This window comes from Podarcis gaigeae, assembly GCF_964106915.1.
Source record: "Podarcis gaigeae genome assembly, chromosome: 6".
NCBI lineage: Eukaryota > Metazoa > Chordata > Lepidosauria > Squamata > Lacertidae > Podarcis > Podarcis gaigeae.
In genome coordinates this window covers 39,383,811-39,410,302 of record NC_139682.1, presented here as the reverse complement: position 1 = coordinate 39,410,302, position 26,492 = coordinate 39,383,811, and the positions used below count along the sequence as shown (strand labels likewise).

General features: G+C 40.9%; 2 protein-coding genes and 2 long non-coding RNA genes across 18 annotated transcripts in view; 2 read left to right on the top strand and 2 right to left on the bottom strand.

Annotated features, from left to right (window-relative positions):
• PFKFB2 (6-phosphofructo-2-kinase/fructose-2,6-biphosphatase 2) overlaps nucleotides 1-12,073 on the top strand; it is a 35,177-nt gene extending 23,104 nt beyond the window's left edge. For 8 of the 14 annotated variants that reach the window (XM_083745549.1, XM_083745557.1, XM_083745558.1 and 5 more), the window contains one exon: nucleotides 1,930-7,558. In XM_083745549.1, coding sequence (XP_083601675.1) covers nucleotides 1,930-1,956 — 27 coding nt within the window. In that variant the 3' untranslated portion in view covers nucleotides 1,957-7,558. Of the gene's footprint in view, nucleotides 1-1,929; nucleotides 7,559-9,212 lie in introns of those variants that run through there. The other 6 variants (XM_083745560.1, XM_083745551.1, XM_083745552.1 and 3 more) reach the window with 2 other exon arrangements.
• The window catches only part of LOC310847648, a 143,730-nt gene that overhangs the window by 32,547 nt on the left and 84,691 nt on the right, over nucleotides 1-26,492 (bottom strand). The window lies entirely within an intron of this gene.
• Nucleotides 16,506-26,492, top strand: part of LOC310847617 (membrane cofactor protein-like) — a 33,205-nt gene continuing 23,218 nt past the window's right edge. For both annotated transcript variants that reach the window (XM_083745603.1, XM_083745602.1), the window contains exons 1-5: nucleotides 16,506-16,910; nucleotides 18,256-18,444; nucleotides 20,196-20,292; nucleotides 21,778-21,863; nucleotides 23,697-23,894. In XM_083745603.1, coding sequence (XP_083601729.1) covers nucleotides 16,823-16,910; nucleotides 18,256-18,444; nucleotides 20,196-20,292; nucleotides 21,778-21,863; nucleotides 23,697-23,894 — 658 coding nt within the window. In that variant the 5' untranslated portion in view covers nucleotides 16,506-16,822. The remainder of the gene's footprint in view (nucleotides 16,911-18,255; nucleotides 18,445-20,195; nucleotides 20,293-21,777; nucleotides 21,864-23,696; nucleotides 23,895-26,492) is intronic.
• Nucleotides 19,037-26,487, bottom strand: LOC310847653. Its single transcript, XR_014565941.1, has 2 exons — nucleotides 26,251-26,487; nucleotides 19,037-20,720 (listed from the first exon to the last, which is right to left on the bottom strand). It is a non-coding gene; the product is annotated as an uncharacterized lncRNA (long non-coding RNA).

Here is a 26,492-nt window from a genome sequence, read left to right as displayed (position 1 = left end):
ATTAGAGCCCCTTTAAGTTGGGTATAATATTTTATAGCTCATAGATCAATATCCATTTATAGAAAAGTGACTTTTCTTTCAAAATGAGCAAGATGGATGAAGCACAACAAAGAATCAAGTATAAAACCTTTCTTTAAATAAGCTTGCTGAAGCTGTACAAGCATTATCTTATTAGGACTACTACAATTTATCTTTTTCATACTCCGAAGATGTGCTACGTTTTAAGCCAAAAATGAAAAGCATGACTGCAGGGGTTTGCAAATGAGTTTAAAACATGAATATAAAAGTTTGCCATGTACTGAGTCAGACCACAGGTTTAGCTAGCTTAGTATTGTCTGCTATGGTGTGCACTGATCTCAGGCTGTGTTCCATCCAAGTCCTGCTACTTATGATCCTATTTCAACTAGAGATGCCAGACACTGAACACAGAATAAAATATTATGAATACAAAGCATGAGCTCTGCCATTGAACTGTGGTCCCTACAAGACTGCATGCTGTTGCGCTCATGGGGAAGCTGCACTAGTTTGCAGTTACCTATTGAGTCTACAGTTATTTGTAATTTTCTCTAATGGGATGAATTCTGGGCTAAATTCACAGGAGTGTATTCTAGGCATGCCTTGCATGGCCATGGAGACAGGATAAAAGCAAATTAATGACAAAGCATTTTGACAAAGGCATCTTCTAATCCCTTGATACGCAATCTCCTCTCGAGGCTCGGTTTACAGGAATTTTGTAAATCATATATTTGCTTCCCAATAGCCCTGTAAAATGACACGTCTGCATCTCACAAAAAGTCGGAGATTACTGTTGAGAGGGTAAGGCTGAGAGCTGCTGGTCACATTCCAGTACCAGGAACAGTGGGAAGAAGTTCAGAATAGTGGAAGCAAGCTACCACGTTGCAGAAATTGCCAAGTGTGACTTGGTACCTGTAGATTCTTAGAACCTGTGCACTATTTTGAAGAGAGAGTATCTGTTAAGTAATATGACACACACATTCTCTGGCAATATGAACTAATATAATCCTACCAGGAGTGAGTACAGAAATGAATGCAGGAACATCAGACCATTGGTCCATCAAGCTGATAGACCAGTTTTCCACACTGACTGGCAGCAGCTGTCCAGGTTTCAGATGGGAGACTCTCCAAGCCCTACCTGAAGATGCAAGGGATTGGACCAGGGACCTTCATCCAGCTGCTCCACCACCAAGTTACAGCCCTTCACGCAGGAGTAAATATAATGAGGAGGTGTAGGTTATGACCATGAATTAATGAGAGAATGAGAGATAACAGAAGAGTAAATAAATATAAGTGGAAGAAATAAGAAAGGAAATTAAGAAGACAGGAGAAGTTCAGAGATAGGTAGGAAGTCACAGAGGCTCCTATACCCCTGTATCTGACTTATACCCATGTATAAGCTCTGTCACACTCAATGAGACTTATTTGTGAGCAGACATGCATAGGACTGTGTTGTAAATGTGAGTCATAAGCCATATGAGGAGACAGACTTTCTGTCATAGAATGTTGCGTGAAAGAATTCATCTGTTAACAGTTTGTGAACATTCTGTGACATCACATTGCTGCAGCCAATTGCTATTGGACATGCTTAACAAATCATCTAGCAATTGTGAATTGGTTATTGCATATTTGCTCACACACATACACACACACTTTGTAAAAGAATCCTCTGTCTTTTCTTGGTAAGGAAGGTAGTCAGATCAGATCTGATTCTGCTCTTGCAGTGCTTGTGTGCTGCAGTCCTCCTGAAATGTCATGCCTTAAGAGTGCCAGCTAGATGTGTCTAGCACACCTAGACATTGTCAGTTGTCCCTGAGAAGCAGAATACAAAGAGTTGGAAAATACTATGCTGTCTCTTTCTCACATTATAATGTGAGAGGATATGTCAATGGCATGTTATTTCCCTCTCTACAGGGAGAAATCAGACGCAATCATCTGTGAGCCCCTGGTCTCGCTACCATCAAGTGAGATTGTCCCATGAAGGAGGCATTTGCTGCAAACCTGCACAGAATGGCCAGTCTCTTAAATTTCCTTCCCCTTCTATTGCTCTGCAACTATGCTGGTCTGCATTCCCCTTTGCAGCATTACTAAATGTGACTGTGGCAAGTCTCTCTTTGATATCTTAGCTTTTTCCATTTTGTGTGTGGACCTCACCTGTATTAATATTTGTAAATCTGTGGTTATTTTTGTAACATTCCCCAATAGCTGTGATCGTCCTGTACAATTGTGTGTGTGGAAGAGAGAGAGGGAGGTTGTGTATTTCTGTTTGTGGTATTTTTGCTTTGTGGAGTTAGATTTCTGCCCTGCATGTAATGGTGATTGTGACAGCTGCCATGCAACACATGTGGGAGTCGCTTTTCCTTGCCATTTATGGAATGCATTTTTTCCTAGAAACTACAATCCATTTGTGGTCCCTAGCTGCTTTATGGGAGTGATTTCATAATAGAGATTTTTTTTGTTAAATATTTGCTGCATATTAGGAAATAGATGCAGGGATATGTGATTCAGGGTCTGGAATGCACTTTCGATACTTGGCACTGTTCCCGTACTTTGCCTTAATGGGAACACTCCCAAAGAAAGATTATTTGCCTGCACAATGTGCTTTATTGTTTGCTGAAAATGTTTCAGTTTTGTCCCTGGCTGTCCTGGAAACCTTTTCATAGGTTCCCATACCCTAGTGCTTGCATTTTCCCATAATTGCAATCTTGTTGGTGTATGTTTTGTAAAATGATAATAGTAATAATAATCTTGGTGAATGCTACATTTGTGAACTTTCAATAATCCGCCCCCTGATAAACTTGATTCACTTTGCTGGAGGGAAAGAGAAGGCAACAGGGTGGGTCTCCTTGGTTCAAGGATTGTGAAATGCAGCCAGGTTTTGATGAATGACTGAATATTTTAAATTGGAAATTTGTTCCATTATTTTTAAACGGCTTGATTAGTAAAGGAATAAGAGGGTGGGGCAGTGATGAGGAAAAATGAGAGCATGAGACTTCTGCCCAGACCAGCCACATAAAGTAAGGGTGGGCAAGCTGTAGTCCATCAGATGTTACTGGATTTCAGCTCCTATAACCCCTGGTCCTGCTGGCTCTGAGACTGATGGGAGTTGGAGTGGGGGGGAAACCCACAGGTTTTGTTTGCCTCCAGACTGTCAGTATTTTGCAGGAGGGCTTCAAGCTCATACTAAAATTAGGTTTGCACAATTAAAGTGGATTAAAGTTACCCTGGTGCAACAAATCTACTTAAAAACAACCAACCCCACAGACTTTCTGTGGTTAGAATAATGACAGTGGATGTATCCTGGTTTCTGCTTCCTGATACACATTCAAGATGCGTAGACGTGCTTTCATCCACTGTACCTACTTTTTACAGTTTTAAGCACTTGGAAAAAGACAGAACCACTAAGAGAGTGGTGAAACTCTCCTAGAACAAAAGAATTAGTGGACTGCATACTTGAATGATGGTCACTTTCAGAGTAAACCCTCAGAATAAATTATATTCTCCAAATACACAAGCCTATAATTACATAGTAGACATCTAAAACATACAATTCCTGTTATGGTAGATCTACACAAAGCCCTTTAGAGCCTTGGGACAGCCCTAAGAGGCAAAGGTACGATTGCCATATTTCAAAAAGTGGCACAACATTGTTGAAATCTCATAACAAAAAAAGTTAAAATTTTCTTTAAAAACTAAACTTCCAATATGCATACAGATTTTCCAAGCCATTTCTGCATTTTCTGTCCAAACACAGTTTCAAACAGCCAAATCATGGCTGTGTCAGGGAAATTCCGGACATATGGCAACCGCAGGCATAGGTGAGGAGTTTGATATCTTACATTTTGATGTATACTGTTAACTTTTAAACCACCACCCTTTAAGGAATTCCCCAGTAAAGGTACTAGACTGTATCTTGATGGTTTTTGTAGGGAAATCTCCACGAACTGCCACCTTACAGTTTACCCAGTCACGGATATGTACATGCTTAGTATGGAACCCGTTACCATACTTATTATTAGTTGTTTTTATTAAATTTGTTAGTTGCTTTATCTTGCCCAAGGCAACCCAAAGCAACTTATAAACAAACAGTCAATAAACACCACATAGCTACATTAATACAAAGAGTGATGGGAATACATTAAAAGCATTTGTAAAAGGCACAGATGGTAAAAGGCCAATAGCCTAGTTATAGAGAAACATTTTTGCTTCTCACCAAAAGTTAAATAATGATGGCACCAGGCAAGCCTCCCTGGGGAGAGCATTCCACAAATGGGGAGCCACTGCAGAAAAGGCTCGTTCTCATGTTGCCACCCTCTGGGCCACTTGTGGAGGGGGTACATGAAGGAAGAGCTCAGGTAATGAGTTCAGGGTTCAGGTCAGTTCATATGGGGAAATGTGGTCCTTGAGGTATTGCTGTCCTGAGTCATTTAAGGCTTTATAAGTCCAAACTGGGACGCGGGTGGCGCTGTGGGTTAAACCACAGAGCCTAGGACTTGCCGATCAGAAGGTTAGCGGTTCGAATCCCCTCGACCGGGTGTTGCTGGGTCCCTGCTCCTGCCCACCTAGCAGTTCAAAAGCACGTCAAAGTGCAAGTAGATAAATGGGTACTGCTCTAGCGGGAAGGTAAACGGCATTTCTTTGCACTGCTCTGGTTCACCAGAAGCAGCTTAGTCATGCTGGCCACATGACCAGCTGTACGCCGGCTCCCTCGGCCAATAAAGCGAGATGAGCACTGCAACCCCAGAGTCGGCCACGACTGGACCTAATGGTGAGGAGTCCCTTTACCTTTAAGTCCAAACTAGCACTTTGAATTGGGTAGCTGGATGTAATGCTGTCATCACAGCATGCTTAATTCCAAATTAATTAAGCCCTGTATAACATATCTAAGTTTTGCTTTCAGAGGCAAAAATGCATTAGCCTGCTCATCTTAGGCAAATGAACACATAAAGGAAGTAAAAGAGAGTGGGGAGCACATACTCTTTGGGAATCTGAGCCAGGACACCCACACTTGCACAATTTTTTACCCCTAGTGCTATACATTCATTTGCTGTCGTCTGTAGTTGAGTGGCCTTAAATTATTCTTTTTACTGGTAGCTCAGCATACAAAGCCAGTTTTCATGTAGACGTTACAAATGGAAAGGTATTTAGTTGCTAATACTGAAACACCATGTTCAGAATGGACTGGTAGGGGGTTTGTGAATGGCATTCTATCATCATGTAAGACAAAGCTGTAGCAAAACCAATATAAGCGTGCATTGTGATTTTTCTGGTTTTTCCTGAGCAGTTATTTCAACACTAATGCAAGCTGAGCAGGCATAGAAGTAGTTTGTGCACAGACACACAAAAGATACCCAGACTACTGTTTCAACTAACTCCCAACTTTGAGAGATGACCTCAAAAAGTGATCATGTAGTTTAGCTTCTTATCTAGGACTTTATTCTGTATTACCCTTACAGAGCAACCCCAACCCTGGGTCATCCAGGCCTGGGGGCATTCAGAGTGTCAGAGCCACTACTGCATTCAAAGCAACATCAGCTCCTACCAGTCAGGAAAGGGGAGAGACCAACTTTTTTAAAAAGGAGCACCACCAGCACAAGCCAGTACCTTTGGCAGGCACAGTGAGGTCTTATGTGGTGGCGGAGCCTCCCCACCAACACCCGAGCCTGATGGAGGGACACCTCTGGCATCCTAATCGCCTCTAGTTCTATGGATCAGGGGTTAGAATTGCTCCCTTAATCTAGAAGTTCATATGCTAGACTTCAGCAGTTTTAGTCTGCAACATATGACCCAAGATTAATTCTTTTAAAAATCCTATGTGATACTTTGTTGTGGTAAGGACGCATAAATGTGCAGGCAACCGGAGAAACGCTCACAGCCACTTTGCTCTTCCCCAGTCTTTTGAATGCGGCTCATGGCTAAAGCACATGGTTAGTGGGATGAGAGCTTAACCACTAGAAAATCAGGGCTGTAGAAGATAGTAGAGACAATTTTATGACTAGGCTGGTTAAGCTGGGTTCTCCATCAGTCTGCACACCCAAGCCAAAACACATTAGACTTCAATTAGTTCATTTCAGCAAATTCATTTCCTAGCATGTTTGGACATCTCTTTTTTTCCTGTAGTCTCTTGCTCAGAGATCTCTGATGGTTCTTTAAACCTTTATTGGAAGAATGGAATTAGGAGTAAGTTTGGTTGATTTATTCTTCATTTGATAATTTGTGGTCAGCATTTTCAGAGATGAATCACCGTCCTGTGTTTCTTAGAACAAATGAATGTGTTTCAAGTTAGAGGGCAATGTGCCTTGTTTTCCTTGGCTCTCTAATGGTGAACTTGAAATAATAGTGAAATCATAATAAATATTATGTGTTTATTTATATGTACACTGTAAGCAATTTGACTTTTACCAAAGCTGCAATAATGCACAAGCTTAAATAATGATCTCCTGTATGTGTAAATATGAATGTTTTGCATATGGTCAAAGGTAACTTTATAAAGATGGCATCAGAGCACTGTGGAGGTCTCTCTCAGCACGTGTGCACGCGCACACGCACACCCCCACACACGTGTAATTCATTTTGCCCATCTGTTTCTTTTATAAACCTCAAAATTTTCCAAGTGCCAGAACAAGGATGTTATCATATAGAAGATGATGACTTTTTGCTGCAACAACTTTGTTATACATTCAGTGGAAATTTTTTTAATTGTATAATTGAAGGCTAATGCACATAGAACTGTTTTGCTGTGCAATTTATGGTTTTGACACATGTATGCTACCTTCCATAGGCAGGAGCAACTGGATAATCAAGGATGCATTGCTTATGCTGGTTCAAATGCAGGAGGGCTCCATTATTACTGTATTGCCCCATCATTCCAGATTATCGACTAAGCAGGGACATACAAATGAGACCATTATTACACTCCATGGGAATCCAAATACTAATGCTGTTAATTGTGGCTTAAATTAAGACCAAGGCCTAGAACCACTATTAAGTTGCATTGCCCAGGAAACAACTCAAATTTAGAGATGCACCATGGCTTTATGTGGTGGTGCATTTGTAACTATAGCCATATTTATGTTCATGTTGCTGTCGTGTGAATGAAAGCACTCAGGTAGATAATGATATTTTTCATCCTATATAATTGTAAGTTAAAATACTGCACATTGTTTCATTTTTCTACATAATAGTTTCATTTAAGCAAAAATTTACTGCCCAGTTACCTACGAGAGATTTATTAGATCTTACATCTCAATCATGTCTGCTCTGTATGCATATCTTCTTGGTTTATTTCATTTAATTTGCGGGTGTGTATATGTGCAATTATGCTGTGTGAATGTATACTTCTAAAAAGCATCAAACTGCCAGTTGTTGACTTTCTGTGCAGAAATAAGTAGAAGTCATAAAACCAGCAGGTTTTTTCCATAAAGGTTGGCAGTTTTAGCCTGGAAGCCTGAATATCAATATTGTAATGAGTCATCTTAAATAATTGTATTAGCATTGTGAACTTTCTTGTGGACCAGGTAAATAAAATTTCACCCACTGCAAACCACCATGCTGCAATGCTTTTCTTTCTCATTACTTTGTGCTGGCACTCTTTTCAAAATCAGTAACAATTTGTAAAGCTGGAGGCAAAAATGCACTTTCTCAATTGTGTGGAGCTCAGGCAGATGTAAAGGGTAAGTGGTTGCTTTGCACATCGTGGCTGGAATCCAAACACTCACATCCATGTGCAGGTGGAAAGCACTTGTATGGGGAAGGACCAGCCAGTGGTAGGGCTCCAGACTTTAGAAGAGCTTCTTGGGAGAGCATTGTAAGGGAGAACTTGAAATCACCATGCTTTATGGAAGGTTGACCGTTGGGTCCCACTCTACATCTTATACATACCTGTATAAATGTGACAGATATGTTCGCAGACATTGCACAATCATCAAGAGCTATGACTGGCCACAGCCACTTTCAGTTTTCAGACTGAAACCTAGCATCTCTTAACCCTGGACAGGTCTTTGAGCATTTAAAAGAGGTGTATGAAAGACAAAATATATATATATTCTGATGTGAACCATACCCTAAAGCAGCCTTCCCCTAGATTAGTGTCTTCCAGATGTTTTGCACCACAATTCCCACTAGTCCCAGCACAGGGTTGGAGAAGGCTGCCCTAGAAATAAAAGTGCTTTTTGGTGTCAAGGCCTGAAATACAAAATAAGGTTTAAAGAACTCTTGAATCAAGCATTGTTTGTTTTTATTCCTGTGTTCATTTCATCAATGTCCATTAAAAAAAAATGTGCCAGTGACAGGTCGCTTAAGCTCAACTTTGTGAGTATTTGCAAGTATTTACATTTAATAATCATATATGATCAACTATGAATGCATGAAATACATATTATAAAGAATGATTTTGCAGATGAAGTTATTGGACACCTCCACAAAAGTTGTCTTTGAGCAAGTTTTACTCAAAAGTAAATCCATCTGAGTTGAGTGGGGATCTCTCATAAATGTGCTATGGACTGCAGCTTTAATTGGTTTGAATGCACTTCAAAATGCAAAATTAACAAATGTGATGAGCAATGCAAAATTATTTTTTGAGCATGTGTGGAATTCATTGCAGTCAGATTTGTTATACTCACTTGAATTCCATATGAACCCTGATTAAAATTATTATATGGAAAGATAATAACACAGGATATAGGTGTGACAAGGACAGACAGTGGACTTCCCTGATTCTGTAGTTTTAATTTGTTTTTGTTTTAATCATAGTTTGGAAAATGACAAGTTAAAGTTTTTTTAATGTACGATACCAATTAGCCATTTTGGGGAGGAAATAAAGGCATGTGTTACAAGTTAAAGATGGTCAAGGGCTGAGTTAGGCTACAGTAGCATAACAAACATGCCTACAGATGCTGAGAAAAGGGATGGTCCTATGAACTTGGCAGCTAGATGAGTATATTGAATGAGGTTTTGAAGGTGGAGATGCCATGAAGACTTAATCATTCTAGAAGTAGAGCACAATTTTGTACTGTTTGTGAAACATTACTTTAATTCCAGTGATTTTATGTGGTCCAACATTATGCATTTAACATGCATTTAATTAATCTTACAGTTAATTAAAAAGTGAACAGAAATATTGAGAATGGCAATGTGGAATTCCTTTAGGATCTAAATGTTCATAGTTGTGACTTTTGCATTTGGTTTCTCCTTTCCAGAGAACAGCTGGCATAGCACTGTAGAAGCATTCCGCTTGTGTGATGGGAAATCGTCACGGAGGCCTCAGAAAATAAGCCACCTGGGACTGCAACCCTTTGCACTTGATCAACATCCTGAGTGCTAAATGTAGTTGTTGTCTCAGGAGACTAAAGTGTGGTGGACTAGCTAGTTTTCTGGACCAATGACAAGTTCTCTTAATATCTCTAAAAATGGTAGTGCTGAAAATCTGCTTTGTGAAAAATACGCTACTCAACATCTAAATCAGGCATAGGCAGACTCGGCCCTCCAGATGTTTTGGGGTACAACTCCCATCATCCCTAGCTAACAGGACCAGTGGTCAGGGGTGGTGGGAATTGTAGTCCCAAAACATCTGGAGGGCCGAGTTTGGTTGTGCCTGATCTAAATACTAGAGCAGGTGTGGGGAACCTTTGGCTTTCCAGATGTTGTTGAACTCCCATCATCCTGATCATTGGCCATGCTTACCAGGGGCTAAGGGGAGTTGTAGTTCAGGAATGTCTGGAGAGCCAGATATTCACCATACCTGCTCTAGAGCAAACTCATTTTGAACCTCTCAAGCTCTGGTGATGCACTTTTAGATCTTCGAGAAATCATGTATCTTTAAGACATATTTGCCATTCAAATTTAAATCACTTTCAAATCTATTTAAATCACCCAGTTCCTGACAAGGTAAGCTCTGAGAAATGTAGTTCATGATGGTCACTATGAGCACAGGATGTTGGACAAGATGGGCCTTTGACCTGATCCAGGAAGCTGTTCTTATGTGTTATGTTTCTTGTCTGCTATCATCACAACCACAACCCGTGTTTTGTCTGCCCAATCTAAATTGCATTGTTAATACTCAGGAAGATTATTCCTTGTAGAAGAGATCCTGAGAGGAGTCTTCTGCCTACATATCAGGCATGAAGACATGATGAATTTTCTTAAATATGTGACATTGAAACACTGACAGTACTGCCACAAAGTCCAAGCAAAATCTAGTTGTTTTTCTCATTTGGTTCTGTGGGAACTCTGAAATGTTTCTGGAGCTTTTTTTCATAGACATTCAATCATGGGGAGATATGATATCTTAGCTTTTCAGTGCCCATTCCAAAAATAGACACAGCTTAATGAAATTGCTAGCATTAAGGTTTCCAAGAGCACAGGCAAGATTCATTTGGCTATGGAAGATCCATTTTCATGGCTTGGATTAATAGAAATAACGAGAGATAACAGACTCTAGAATGACACTTTCTTGCTAACCATCCTGAAACATCTGTCTTTCACTGTTGGTAGACATACTACTTAAGATGGGCCATTGGCTTGAGAAAGTCAGGCAATTCTTATTAAATACTAATAATTTATTTTAATGTATAACCATTTGAATATATGCTATGGGTACACTAATTTCAGTGTTTCAGGTTTACCTATGGGAAATATTAGTTATATCCAATGGCGTCCATCAATGTTGATGAAATGCTCTTTGATCTAATGGAGGTTTCCATCAAGAGAATGGGGAGGAAGGTGTTTTTTTTGCCGATTCTCCTTCTCTCCTGCAGTTCCCACGCTATTCCAAGGAGTCCCCCAACCTTCTGGAGCAGATTTTGAGGGTCAGATAAAATGCTTAATGCAACTTACTGTTGAACTGGAACTTACTCCCACAGGAGGCAGGGATGCCTACCAACTTGGATGGCTTTAAAAGAGGATTGGGCAAATTCATGGGGAGATCAACGACTACTAGGCACAATGGCATTTTCCATCTGCACTGTCAGATGAAGTATGCGTCTAAATGTCAGCTGCTGGAAATGGCAAGTGAGCAGATTGCCGTTCTGCTTGTGTTCTGCCTGCCTTCAGGCATCTCTTGGCCACTGTGAGAACAGGACACTGGAATAGATGGGCTAGTGGCCTGATGCAGCAGGCTTTTCTTAAGTTCTTAAGGCAAGCCATGGCATAGCTACAGAATGGCCAGGGAGGAGCAAAGTCAATGCCCACCATGTCTCTCAGAGCCCACACATTCATACCCAGGCATAGTTTGGCATAGCGTAATTTGCAGGGCAGGGCATTGTAGGTTCAGAAGTTCATTCAGGCATTATTGTGTGTCTTTTTTTCTGAATCCTGAACAGAATGGAGAGGAATCTATATGCAGTGAGTTTGAGCTTTCCAAACTGTGTGTCGCGACACATTCGTGTGCCAGTGTGTCGCGCTTCTCTCGGGGCTGGAAAGGGGTTAGTTTAATCTCCGGTTTGCCAGCAAATTACTGTGTCTCAAAATGATGCATGTCTAAAAAGTGTGTCACCAACATGAAAAGTTTGGAAAGCTCTGTGTTACATAATGGATTAATAGCATATTTTTTATTTCTGCTGATTGAGCCCACTAAAATGGGTTTAGTGTAATCATTCCTATTATTAATATTATTAATTTATTTATGCTCTGCCTTTTTCCTGGTGGGTCTCAAGATAGCTTACAGATAAAAATAAGAATTGCTTTCCTACTCTTATCCTTGTTTACTCAGAAGTACCCTATTCAATAGGAGTTATTCCCATGTAGGTATGCATAGGATTGCAAACTTACTGTTACTCTTGATGTTTATAAAGAAAATATATAGGGGACAGTTCCACAAAATTAAGCAATTTCCATAGAATATATTTAAGCATACCATAACCACATTCCAATGTGATGCTACCGAAGTACACAATCCTGCTTACAATTAGGATAAATATGTTGCCATAGAATTAATCTACTACCTATTGCCTCTACGCACAATATACTGCTGTATCTTTTGCACAGTTTTATGAGGGAATGTTTTTGATAATGACTCCCTGCTTGCATCAAGAGGTAAATAATAAATATGTTTTAAATGCCAGGACATATGAATGTGACTGCTTATTAATGAGCAGTTTGATCCTAATTGACTAAAATCACTGCTGTAATATAATAATCTTCTTAATGTTGGGGGTTGTTTCTGCCACAAACAGCCTGCGTTGACCAAGATGCTTTCTGGTCAGGGATGTCTGAAATTTCCTTTTGTATATCTAAAACTAGTGTTGTGAGTAATGTGCTGTTGTCTTAGATTCAGAATGCAAATATGTGTTTTAAAAGCACAGCCATTAGTAGGTAATCATTCAAGTGCAATCCTATGCTGATTTTGGTTCATTATAATGGTACCCATGCTCAGTGCCTCAACAATAAAACAAATCATTATGACATCTGATAATCATTCAGTAGATACATACTGCAGACCCTCCAAGTGTCCGTATTTTCCAGGGGCAGTTCCAGATTTACAGAGGCAGTCCCGGTTTCTATTTGATCCCGGAATGTCCCGCTTTTCCTTAGAACATCCCTATTTTCATCGGAGAAATGTTGGAGGGTATGGAGTTATGTGACCACCACCCCTCCCCCCGAGACAAGCAGATAAGTAACTATGCAAGCTTTAAAAGACATCTGAAGACAGCCCTGTATAGGGAGGTTTGTTAATGTTTTATGATGTTTTTATATATGTTGGAAGCCACCCAGCATGGCTGGGGCAACCTGGTCAGATGAGGGGGGTATAAACAATAAAATTATTATTATCATTGAATAGGGTGTCCCTATTTTCATCAGATAAATATTGGAGGGTATGATACTGTCGGGACGCGGGTGGCGCTGTGGGTAAATGCCTCAGCGCCTAGGGCTTGCCGATCGAAAGGTCGGTGGTTCGAATCCCCGCGGCGGGGTGCGCTCCCGCTGCTCGGTCCCAGCGCCTGCCAACCTAGCAGTTCGAAAGCACCTCCGGGTGCAAGTAGATAAATAGGGACCGCTTACCAGCGGGAAGGTAAACGGCGTTTCCGTGTGCGGCTCTGGCTCGCCAGATGCAGCTTTGTCACGCTGGTCACGTGACCCGGAAGTGTCTCCGGACAGCGCTGGCCCCTGGCCTCTTGAGTGAGATGGGCGCACAACCCCAGAGTCTGTCAAGACTGGCCCCTACGGGCAGGGGTACCTTTACCTTTACCTTTATGATACTGTCACCCCATTGCATGGCTTACCAAAGCTGCTGTTGTCTTTGTGCCCTTAACTGTACAACTAGGCTCTAGTCTAGTACACATGCTCACAAAAGCATTTTATCTTAGTTAAACAGTAGCTTCTAAGATAGGTTGGATAATGAGCATGTCTCAGTCAGAGAACTTGGCACCACCCCAGGCTTCTTGATTGATTCACTTTTCCAGATAGAGAAGGACCAGTTGATTGAGCACATGGAAAGCTTAACACTTCCAGGGCTCAATCCTTCTTTTCAGGGAGGAGCCCAGTTTTCATCTAGTAGAGTCTCTGGTTATCTAGCACCTCTGGCCAGCTTTAAAGTGGGCCTACTACTGCTACTATAATACTACTACTATTTATAATAATAATAAATTTATTATTTATATCCCATCTATCTGGCTGGTTTTCCCCGGCCACTCTGGGCATCTCCCAACAGAATATTAAAAAACTGATAAAACATCAAACATTAAAAACTTCCCTAAACCGAACTGTCTTCAGATGTCTTCTAAATGTCAGATAGTTGTTTATTTCCTTCTGATGGGAGGGCTTTCCACAGGACAGGCGCCACTACCAAGAAGGCCCTCTGCCTGGTTCCTTGTAACCTCACTTTTTGCAGTGAGGGAACTGCCAGAAGGCCCTTGGCACTGAACCTCAGTGTCTGGGCTGAATGATGGGGGTGGAGACGCTCCTTCAGGTATACTGAGCTGAGGCCGTTTAGGACTTAAAGATCAGTACCACCGCTTTGAATTGTGCTTAGAAACATACTGGGAGCCAATGTCAGAGCAGTGTGCCCTGACACAGAGCAGGGGTTTTGTTTCACAGCAGCCTGTAGCAGATATAACAATATACCTTAGCTTTATATGTGAGAATTCAATGCAATGGGGCGTACTGCCTTCAGCTTGGACTGTTTTAATGCCACTGAGTAGGCAATGCAATCCAAATTCAGGTTTGTAACTGAAATGTTCAGTGTCATCTTCAGACAGATCACCATTGGCTACAACAGAATATGAAGCATTCGATCACACAAATACACACTGGAATGAATGTAACAGTTTGAGTGTTAGGAGTTTGCCACACAGCATTCCATAGATTGCACACCAAATATTATACAATATACTAGTTCCAAACAGACATGAAAGCACAGATGTTGGAGCTGTAGTATATGGGAATGATAAAGAATAAAAAGTACCGTATTTTTCGCTGTATAAGATGCACCGGACCATAAGATGCACCTAGTTTTTGGAGGAGGAAAACAAGAAAAAAATATTCTGAATCCCAGAAGCCAGAACAGTAAGAGGGATCACTGCGCAGCGAAAGCAGCGATCCCTCTTGCTGTTGTGGCTTCTGGGCTAACTGCGCAGCCTGCATTCACTCCATAAGACACACACACATTTCCCCTTACTTTTTAGGAGGGAAAGAGTCTTACAGAGCAAAAAATACTGTAATTGTCAATGGCCCAAAGTAAGTGAGGAGTTGGTTATACATACCAGTTTTGTCCATATTAGATTAGTAGCTAAATGTGACTTATCTTCTCTTTTTATTACCCAAAGCTCTGCACATAGCAATAATTTTAAAAATGAAATATGATTGAACTATATGCTTTATGAAAGAGTAATTATTGCACTGTTATGCACTTTAGTAAGTAAATAGAAGCATGCCTTGTCTTTGCATGTTCCTATTAGTAGAACATAGATATGTTTTGTTTTTTAAATACATCTTCAGTTAACCAGGTCAGGATTAGTTCAGACCCTGAAAAAGGACATGCATGAGTGTGTGAAATAGGCTAAACTGGTAGGTTTAAGTGAAGAACTAGCAAACAACACATTTGCCTTCAAATTCTATATTTGAGGGGGAAATGCCTAGAATTTCTTTCATGTTGCTGTCCAGGTTAAATAGTACAATGCTGGAATCTCATGTTCCAAGGTATTTGCACAATGTTTTTTGATTTGTGAAAAATAATAAAAGCATTCCACTAATGTAACCTTGTTTCTCCCTGTTACTTTCCTGCAATTGTTTATCAAACTGATCTGTTAGAAGGATTCAAGAGCTGCTGCTTTGTTTGCCTTCTATGCCACGCCTCTCCAAACTTGCTCAAATGGAAACACAGGTAGTGGCAGGAGCTGTGAAGCACTGCTTAAATGCTGACAGCAGCTCCATGAAAAGCAGGATGCTGAAGGGAAAGTAGCAGGGAACTAATAAGTGAAAGGGAACAGAGGATGAAGGAATCAAAAGAAGAAAAATTTAACAGGAGGAGGAAAAATTAAAGTGAAGGTAGGAGAAAAACCGGATTGGCTGCAAGTAGAACTAGAGGGAAGAGCAATTCTGGATTGTTAAGCCCTGTGGGTGAGCCAGAAAGAGGCATTATAGGATAGCGTAGGTGGGTGAAAGGAACTACACTACCGGCATTATGGCACTAAGGCATTATGACGGGTCTAAGTAATACGTAACTACACAGGACAGAAAAGGGGTCTTGTTATGGGGGGGAAAATGTCCAAGCCCCAGGGCCGGATTTAGGTCTGATGAGGCCCTAAGCTACTGAAGGTAATGGGGCCCTTTATATGTCCAGCTGTCTTTTGTCAAGAACAAATTGTCACTTTTTTGTGTGTGTTGAATATATGCTATATGGTAATTTATGGACCTACCGGTAATCTAAAACTATTTTTTATTTGCGCATAACAAATAGGAGCCTACACAACACAAAACACTGTTGCTGTATGTTTTATTTTATTTTTATCTCATATTTTGGGAAATGTACATCCATTCCCTTAAAATTTTTGGTGGGGCCCCAAGAGAGTGGGGCCCTAAGCTATAGCTTGCTTAGCTTGTACGTAAATCAGGCACTGCCAAGCCCTAGTATTGTGTATGGAACTAAGCATAGGTCCTGGGTGCCTGAGCATCCACAAAATTCCCCATGAAGGGGCCAGGCACCCACGAATTTTGGCGCCAGGGCCATTCACGCTGCATGGCACCCACGGCCCCTGGCACCCAAGTTGCCGGGCCATGTTGGCACTCCTGCAACTAAGGCTGCCATTTCATGTTCGCCTACTGTGGAGCGAATTCAGCGATCCATCGCATTCCCTAAGCACATCCAGGACGCCAGAGCGCAAGGCAAGTTGGTTGTTGCAACTGCTAGGAGAGCTCCTGTGAGCAACTTGCTCTGATGAGGGCTAGAATTTTAAGTGGAGAACCGTCGGTCAGCGCTGCTCCTCCCCACACCACCCGCGGGTGACCGCGTCCCAGCGGGGGCTCGCGATCTCTTCCCCCCGCGCGATACCGAGCGCACTACGCGGCTCTTCTACCTACGTTCCCCACCCGCCAATCCCGAACGCGCGCCTTTCCCGCCGCCTCCAACCGGCATGCGCGCGGCTCTGGGGCGGTAAGGCCGGGAACCGATAACGGCGGAGACGGCTCCTTCTCTTCGCCCTCCTCCTAGAGTACCTTACCTGAAACCACGCTAGTGCTCACGCCCCTTGGGTGAAAAAAGCGCCGCCGCTCCCTTCCCCTCGAGTTGTTCCCCGGGCCCGCCACGTCGCCTTGCTTTTCCGTTGGGGTGCTTTCTGTTTTTCTGACTCTGGGTTCTCCTTGCTGTGCTGCTGCGATGGCGCCTCTTACAAGTTACTCCAGCGGGCCTTTGTTGTTGGCATCGCCGCCGCTGCTGCTGTTTCTCTCGTTTTCCAGAGTTCGAGGTGGGGTGGGGTGTGAGGTAGGGTGAGGGGGTTCAATGCATTTCGGTAGTACCCCGCCTTGTTCAGACTGTTGGCATATCTGCCAGATGAGCTGCCGGCCTCTTGTGTTGTTTTGGAAAGCTAAGCGCAAGGCGGCCACTTTCTGTGTATGGACTGAGAGGCCAGTTACTTCAGAACCTGTAAATTTAGGGCATTAAATTTCGCTAAAAGTTAAGGGTGTCCTTTTCTTGTTGCCTTCAAAACTTCATAAAACAGCAAACTGTCAAACGCTGAGGGTAAATGTGGTTGTTGCATATAACCTATCTTCAGATAAGAGGATTATACTTTAATTCTTGAAAAACTGAAGGTCATGGTATGGCAATAATAAATAGTTGTTGGGACCAACCAAAAGGTTACCAGCAAGGTTTCAAATGAGCTAGGATATTTGTTGGGGATGTGCCATGAATGAATCCCAGATTGGAGGAAGACAACATGGACTTTGTATGAATCTGCAAAATTATTTATTAGTTTCATCTACTCAAGATCCCTCAAGAATACAACACATTCACACAGGCTCTGCAGGGATATAATTATAAAAGGTAGTTGCTCTAACTAGATGGCCAGTCTGCTCACACAAAGGAATGGATAGAGCTGGCCAGTGATGGAAGATTCACATTGCTCCTTGGCCTTCTGAGCTTTCTGCCCCAAAATGGCCCTATGATTTTTATACTTTAACAATATTGCCTCTTGGTAACATGCCATATTGGTTCATCTTCCAGCCCTACTTTAAGTAAATAGACATAACTGTCCTAAAATATGGTATTATTCCAAGGAAAGTTCGGCAGTGTCATCTTTCTGGGAATGCTCCTTAATCTGCTATTTTAAGTCCTGTTTAGTTAAAATAGCCACCATTCATTGGACCTGTTCCCTCTTTGCATCCTTTGCACAGAGCTCCCTCTGACTCCTGTTAGTCATTAGATGGTGGTAGCAGGTGTGCCACCCATATGGTTCTCACAAGTCTGTTTAGATGAAAAGGCAACCACTTGCGGTATTTTCCATGTGAGTAGCAGGTGGTAAATAAGGCTTCCATCTGAACCTCACTTACCTACAAGCAAGCCCCTTAAAATTCGAGAGAGCTTACATCTGAAGAGACATAGTTATGATTACTCTATAAGTCTTAATGGTGCCAGTCTTCTTCCAGCTATCCTCTGCACATGAACTCCCAAAATCGATTGGAACATGGTCCTATAGATCCCAGTAGAGGAAAATGTCATAAAGATTTATGAATTATCCAGAGTTCTGCACTACAATGAACCTTGTTTTCTCTCCCATAGCTTCAGAACTTCCTCTGAATTTTTATTTCCAGGTGATTGCTCCTATCTGTATGTAACCAATGCTAGCCTAAGGACTGGGAGTCCAAGAGACAGCTATCCTACTGGGACTGTTTTGCAGTACCGTTGTATCCCAGGTTATGAGCCTATTCCTGGACAGAATCTTTCTATTACATGTCTTGCCAATTCAAAATGGTCAGTAGAAAATCCTAGGTTTTGTCAAGGTAAGTTTCACTTAATTTTCTGAATATCTAAAACTGTTGAACAGCCACCTTAGATCAGACCAGTTATGTCAGTAACTTGCTTATGAACTGGAGGAGGTCCAAACATTGCAGAAAGTTAGGAAATAATAAAGGAGGCTTTTCTTTTGTAGAACATTGGAGACTTAAATCAGGGAAATGGAATATTCTGAGCATCACTTCTCCTAATGATGAACTCAAGTGGTGAATGCCCTTGGGTCTGTAGATACAAGGTGCTTCTAAGAAACAAGAAAGAGCAATAGCATGTTTGAATGAACCCCAAAGTTTGCAGAAGTACCAGATATTTAAAAGGGAACTAAGGGGGCAAAACAGCCCAGTGAAGCTTCGCTGTCTTAAACCTTAGGCAGGAGCTCCAGCAGGTCTTGCTGCACCCCCCCCCCCCCACACACACAGGCATGACGTGGCAGCTCCCATAAGCTCTTGGGCAAGAGTGGTGTCTAGCACACTTCCCTGTGCCTCTGAGCCTTCAGACTTCTTCCTGGCTCCAAGCAGAGTATCACAGCAGTGGTGTGTGCCTTGTGTAGGTGCAATAAATTGCAGTACATACGCAAGCTTCTTTCTAATCTGAAGAGGCTTTAATGAACAGCATAGCTGGGAGACCTAGCAGCCATCCTCCCGGTTCATCAGCCAAGCCACACCTTAGTAGGCTAGACAATACACAGAACTGTTTAACCCTGTAAGTTCTGATTCTCCTCACAGAACATAGCTGATGGACTGTCCTTCCTGGGAGGTTTTTAAGCAGAGGTTGAATGGCCATCTGTCATGTATGATATAGTTGAGATTCCTGCATTTTAGGGTGTTGGACTTGATGACCCTTAAGTCACACTATACACTATAATATTGTGAAGGTGAGAGGTACCAACACTGTCACCTCTTCTCCAAAAGTAGGTGAGGAGGATGTATTGGAGGTTCTCACCTTAAATAATGACTAGAAGCTGCCCCAGCCTGATTTTTCTCCACCATGGAAGATGAATAGTATGCTTCCAAAACTACTGTACTTAAAAGTATAACTGTCTTAAAATTATTTGAACAAATATACCTTTGTTTTACCTATTGTCAGAAATACAGGGGTGTGGGAGTACTATTACAACTTTATAGTAAACAAAATAAAGCTTTTAATGATCTCAGATGTCAACTTTTTGATACTGGATAGTGTCAGCAGCAACAGTCCAAAAACTTTGAACATCTATATGCCAGAGGCAACAAAGAAATAAGTGTACATAAAGCAAGAAATGGTCTCTCAACTGCTTTCAACTCATGAAGGAATAAAGAAAGAACACTTAAGGCTGCATCCATCCCTAAAGATCACATTATTGTGAACCACCAGTAAAACTGGATATTGAATTATCCTTTAATGAATATAGTATTTCCAAGGACACTTTCAGACTGTCTCTATATTGTAGAAGGGATTCAATTAAATACCAACAAATTCAGGTAGCACAGTTGACATGTATTTGGTTCTCTTGTGCACCAAATCTGATTTTTTTTAAAAAAATGGACATTTTGCAGTAAAGAATGTGACAGGGAATTGCACTGGAGATACTGAGATAATTTTTTTGATACAATGTCGTATAACCTCTCCCCAAACAAATCAGGATGACTGCTCAAACAGATCATCTGGAAGTGGCCTTGGTGTCTGTAGTGTACCCTTTTTATTTTATTTTTAAAGAAATCAAGGCTGCATGTGCTAATGCTTGTTTTGATTTTCCTGTTAGGAAGGCGATGTCCTACTATAAATTTAGAGAATGGCAGAATAATAAAATCAAGAGACTTGCGGCTAGGTGATGAAATAACTCTAGGCTGTAATGAGGGGTGAGTTGTAGGTTGCCTTGTACCTACTTTGCTTTGTTTAGAACTCCTGGGAGGGGCTCGTGACAGACATATATTAATTGTTAAAATATTAGGCTAGATTTTTGACATTAATTCTTATCTAGTTGTGTTGTTATTATACTCCAAATAAATTAATAAACACAAATAAGCAGCACCTAAGAACAGGTCTACCATTTCTGGTTGATTTGGTAACTGAGCAACGGCAACCTCTGGCTTCTGAGAAATGTGTATTCAGGTCTTTCATTTGGTTATTTCTCAGTGTGTAGAACTGTCTTTCAATGCTGGCATCTGGATGTGTTTCCACTCACTGATGAAATCCCCAGTTCTTTCCCTGGCTCCTTTTACTCCTTGCAGCCCTTAATTAAGTGCACTGCTGCTTCAAGCAAGTTCACAGTTCTCTGTTCATTTCTCTAAAAATAAAATAAATATGCTAGAATAACTATATTAGAGGGTTTTCATATGCCCCTCTAACTTCCTGTTCTCTCCAGCAAAATAGACATAATAATATTTTGCAGAGTTCATGTGATCCACACTTTCTCAACCACAGCTCTGCCCCCTATGATATGGTGTGATAATCATGGATTTTATCTACAATTGTGTTCTACAATCCCTTCTCTCCAGCAAAGTAGACACAATAATATTTTGTGTAATCCACACTCTCTCAGCCAGACAACCTGCAATATAGTGTAATAATAGTGGATTTTGTTTATAATCGCTTTGGGAAAGTAATTTTCTTAATGGCAATACCCTCAAGTAGGGTGGGATGGCATTTTTAATGACATAAGGTCTGTTGGGAATATCATGAATTCCTGCCTTTACTGCTCCCCTTTGTTTTTGAGGTCACACACTACTCCCCATCATAGCTGAATGTCAATCCTGGATTAGATACTTGAATTGTGTTTCAAGTACTTCACCTTGAATTGAGGAAGTCCACTATGATGAAATTTGAAAGCCTAGGTTGCTGCTTACAAAGGCACTATGTCCAAGCTACTGGCGTTTTTATGTTGGTATCACTTTTTCTGGGCACTCTTTAACAAAGAGATAATTCCTGTATCTGGAATTAAATTAAATTGCTAGCTTGTCTCAACCTCGACTGAGAGCACCCAGAGAATGGGCTTTTTCAGTTGCCCCACCTTTAGAATCCTCTCCTCAGGAAGTTTCCCCTGGTCTCATTTTCACATTGTTTTAGCAGCAAGTGAAGACCGCTTTACCAGGTCTCATTCAGTGTTGTTTGAACTGGCTTCAATCCTACTGTTATTTATATTATTGCTGCTGTGTTGTTTGTAACTGCTTTTGAACTGGTGGTGGTTGACTTTATTTTTTTCTGTTTATGTCAACTTAGCACAGTGGTGACTCTGTAAAATGGGATATAGTCTAAATAAAGCAAGTGTACTAGATAAGAAATATGCTCTATCTGCACACTTTATGTCGCGTGCATTAAAATACAAGATTTGTCTTTCTCTTTAGGTACAGAATAGTAGGCGTAAATACTCTTCAATGTAGGCTTATAAACAACAACGTTAATTGGAATAGAGACCTTCCACTTTGCCAACGTAAGATGATCTAGTTTGATTTTATTAAGTGTGAGCTCAATGTGTTACTGTGTTACTTTGTTTATTGCAAAAGTGTAACCAATATACAGAGTTCAAGATATTTTCTGATCATGTACCATATACACACCGTCATGGTTGTTGCCAACTAGCTGACTTCACCTACAGCTTTCCCCAGAGCAGGAAATTGGTGTTCTGAAATAACCCATTTGTTTGCAAAATCACACATAGATGGGAGCTGATGGAATTGGTATTAGATCAATGAGAAGTCGTGTGCATAAGGAATTGCTGCAGTCATTCAAACCATTGCCATTCCCTACAAATGGATATATTGTTAATCAGGAACCCTACAGATCCTGTCCATTAAGCCACTTTTCAACGTTTCTTGGAACAGAAACGATTTCTTCCGTTTAATTTAGCATTTAAGTTTTAGTGGAAGCATCTTTGCTTCATTGTTCTTATTAAGACAAGAGAATCTAAGGGAGTAAAGCAGTGCAAATAGAACATGTGCATTGCACTAATCCCACATTGTGCTCACTGAGCCACTGGTGAAAGGGGTTAGTTTGGGGAGCACCAGAAGGTCATCATCTCTGTGGTTTTTCATATGGGAGCAGGGGAGAGAATCATGTATACCACCTTGAACTCATTGGAGGAAAGGTGAGATAAAAATATAATATGAAATGAAATGAATTAATTAATTTGGCTACAGCAGATTCCATAATGCTTCAACATTTTTTACCTATTTTTTGGGCTCACCTTTTGGCCTGAGTGCTTAATACTTAACAATGGCCTCTGAGGAGCCTGAATTTGAATCATCCATTGGTTGCCCTATATAACTTATGGGGACTTACATACTCTTGGAATTATGAGTTTCACCTGTGGGTGGATTGGGGAGCAATTGGGTCAGATCCCCCTGAATTACTGGAAACCTCCTGGAACATCATGTGCCTTTTCATCTAAAGCAGTCTCTTGTGGGCCTCTTTACATACGTTTCAAGTGGTTTTCTGCATGCGGAGGTTCTCTCTCCGCTCCCAGTGGTTTTCAGGGGTTCATCCTTTATTACATCATTTAAAAATACTTTTTATTAATTTAAAAAAACTATGGAATTCAGCAAATTTATTTGACCTACAAGCAAATATGGTTGATAAAGTGACTTAGGGCATTCATATACTCTCATTGCTTTCCCTTGGTATAATAGGGTCCTTGTTTATAACCTTTCCTTGTCTGACCATTCTGTCTATGGTATATACAGTTTTAGTCACTTCCTTTCATGCATTCACATACCTGTGGTTTATCTATTTTGGTTTTATGTCATGTATGAATTTGTTCGACAGCGATATGAAATTGTATATGGACTATGTATATTGTCATTAAATCCCATTTGATACCCTGCATTTTGGGGTCAGCCTTTATTATTTTTCTGTGCACAGCTGTGAAGGCAGCCCTGTCTCCATAGGCATGCATGAGGGGAAATAAAGGCTAATAGTAAGGAAGCTGAGGCCACAGCCGCCGCCCCTGAGCATTCCTTGCTCTGAAGGTGGCACTGGGGCTTTGACAGCTCCCTCTGTGAAGCTTCAAGGCTAGCTTGCTTCACAGAAGATCTAGTTTGCTTTTGAGGAGTTTGTAATACCTACACACCTAATACCTAAAGTCCACTTTAGTTCAGTGTTTGGGTGACAGCTAAAATGGATGCTCAGGCCTTGAATTATGAGAAGATTACTTCATAAAGTGGAACATCTTTTCCATGAAAATAACTTTAGTCCAAATACAATGCTAACAGAGATGCTTTTACAGTTGTCGTCCTACTGAACGGTTAATGTTGCTTTTGATCCCCAGGAATCCCCTGTTTCCCCCCTCCTAAGATTGCCAATGGTCAACACAGCGAGTCAATCGATAAACATTATGACTATGGCACAACAGTGACGTACACTTGTAATGCTTATTACTCACTTATTGGAAGCCCTACTATTACATGTTTAGTGGCTGCAGATGGTGTAAACGGAGAGTGGCGTCCAGCTGCACCTGAATGTAAAGGTGATGGAAACTAATGTTTGGTACCTTTCCTGTACTATGTTAATGTCCTTTGTGAACAGTGGCAGGAAAAAGTAAATCCTTCTTGGAATTTGCTAACTTTGCAGTCTGCTAAGCACTGTGCTGCTGCTGTTCAGCCTGTGAGGTTTTCAGTGGGATTGCAAGTGATTCAGTGTGGGAGATGCCCACACTGCACTGCCCCCTCAATGAGTTGCTTGTTTTAACCTGAGTCATTTTCAGAGGAGCTTATGGTCTGGTCCAATTAAAATAATCACTATTATGTCCCACTGAGAACAAAGGAACCTAGATTTGGTTGTGAGCTATGTATTTGATTAAATTAATTTGGACTTAATCATTGCCTTTAGGTTGTTTTGCTCAGGGTGCTAGGAAGAATAAAAACAATATAAATATAATGTTTCCTGCAATAAATGGAGGAGTATTAAGTAGTAATTGTTATCCTTTATAGATTTAGATTTGTTTGGCTTTCTACATTCTAAGAGCTATCTGTGCAGGAAATGCCTGTCTCTGAAGTAGTTTATAGACCTGTAGAAATTTAGTTGGATTGAAATTATATATTTTAATCAGCTTAATTAGTTATCTGAAGTCACCAGAAGTGTGTCAACCTATCCATAAAATAAAATAAACCCCAAACAGGTGTGCTAAGAATTTATTTCCAAACCACCCCTTAATGGTTCATGCCTAGGTGAAGAAATAACACCTTAAAGCAAAATGCAACCAAGAGAGCTATACAAACTCAGCATCTGGTAAGGACCCAGTTTATTAGAGGAACCATTGCAGTAGGGAAGCCTCTCTAAACCAGAACCACCAGTTAGGAGAACTGCTTCAGAGGCACATTCTACCAAAGCTTTTACAAGATTTTCCAAACACAATACATTATTAGCCAATAACACTCATACATAAAGAGAGGTCGCAGGTCTTGCTCCTCTATATTATCTTCTTTCGTTCATTATCTTGAGTACCCCCATACTCTGGAGCCTCAGGAATCATATTTCATCCACTTATCGTCCATCTTCCATGACAACCAGACCATTAAAATGTCCTTAACATACAATTCCTGTAGCTTCCCATGTTTTGGAAGACTCAAGGTAAGAGCAGCCTATATTCTAAACATCCTAAACATTTGTGCTGATAAACTATGCAAACAATTTTTGAGAGAGAAATATATAGGAAATTTGTAGTTCAGAGGTTCACATAAGGTATCAGGAATACAGGAATTGAACCATTCATTGATACATAGCTTTTACATAGAGAATAAATGCAAAATAAACATACAGTGGTACCTTGGTTCTCAAACTTAATCCGTTCTGGAAGTCTGTTCCAAAACCAAGGCACGCTTTCCCATAGAAAGTAATGCAAAATGGATTAATCCGTTCCAGACTTTTAAAAACAACCCCTAAAACAGCAATTTAACATGAATTTTACTATCTAACGAAACCATTGATCCATAAAATGAAAGCAATAATCAACGTACTGGACTATAAAATAAATAAGGCAGTACAGTGGTACCTTGGGTTACATACGCTTCAGGTTATATACGCTTCAGGTTACAGACTCCGCTAACCCAGAAATAGTGCTTCAGGTTAAGACCTTTGCTTCAGGATGAGAACAGAAATCATGCTCCGGCGGAAGCGGGAGGCCCCATTAGCTAAAGTGGTGCTTCAGGTTAAGAACAGTTTCAAGTTAAGTACGGACCTCCGGAACGAATTAAGTACTTAACCTGAGGTACCACTGTATTGTAGATGATTAAAAAATGCACTGATGATAGTCATTGTTTGGATGGGGGGGGAGGGGTTATCCATTTCCATAGTCACACAATCAATCAGTAGCTAAACTGGGTTCCACACAATCAGAAAAACAAATTAACTGAAAAAGCCACAACAAAAACACAAAATAAATAGCAAAAACAAAAGCGCCTAATTTAATCCGTTTTGGAAGTCCATTTGACTTCCAAAATGTTCGAAAACCAAGGCGCAGCTTCTGATTAGTACAGGGGCCCTGAAAACAATAGCTGACAGCCACATCGGACGTTTGGCTTCCAAAAAACGTTCGACAACCAGAACACTTCCGGGTTTTCGGCGTTTGAGAACCAAGGTGTTTGTGTGCCAAGGTGTTTGAGAACCAAGGTACCACTGCAATTATAACAAGTGGCTAAAGAAAAAAAAATCTATCACCGGCATGGCTAATTATATTCCCTTCTTGCCAGAGTTGGGAGGTTTACAAGTTTAAAGTCCCTGCTGCTTCTTTGGTGGAACATTGGTCTGGTTTGCATAGAACACTAGCCCATGATACAACAAACCACAAGTAAAATTCAAATTTTTCCACAGACAAATAAGCAAACCTTTGTTTTGTTTTCCGGGCGCTCTTCCTTCCTATCATTGCAGTTTGGCGACTGTCTGAGGTGGGATGGCTAAACAAGCCACGGTTAAGAAAAGGGTGCTGGGTGCACCTGTAATGCAAATCCACAATTTAAATTTTATATGCTAACATCATACTGTAGTTTATTGGCAATAGTTAAGTCCTTGTGCAAGCTTTAGCAAGCCATAGTTTAAATAACAAGTATATTTCTAAATGCTGTTCTTT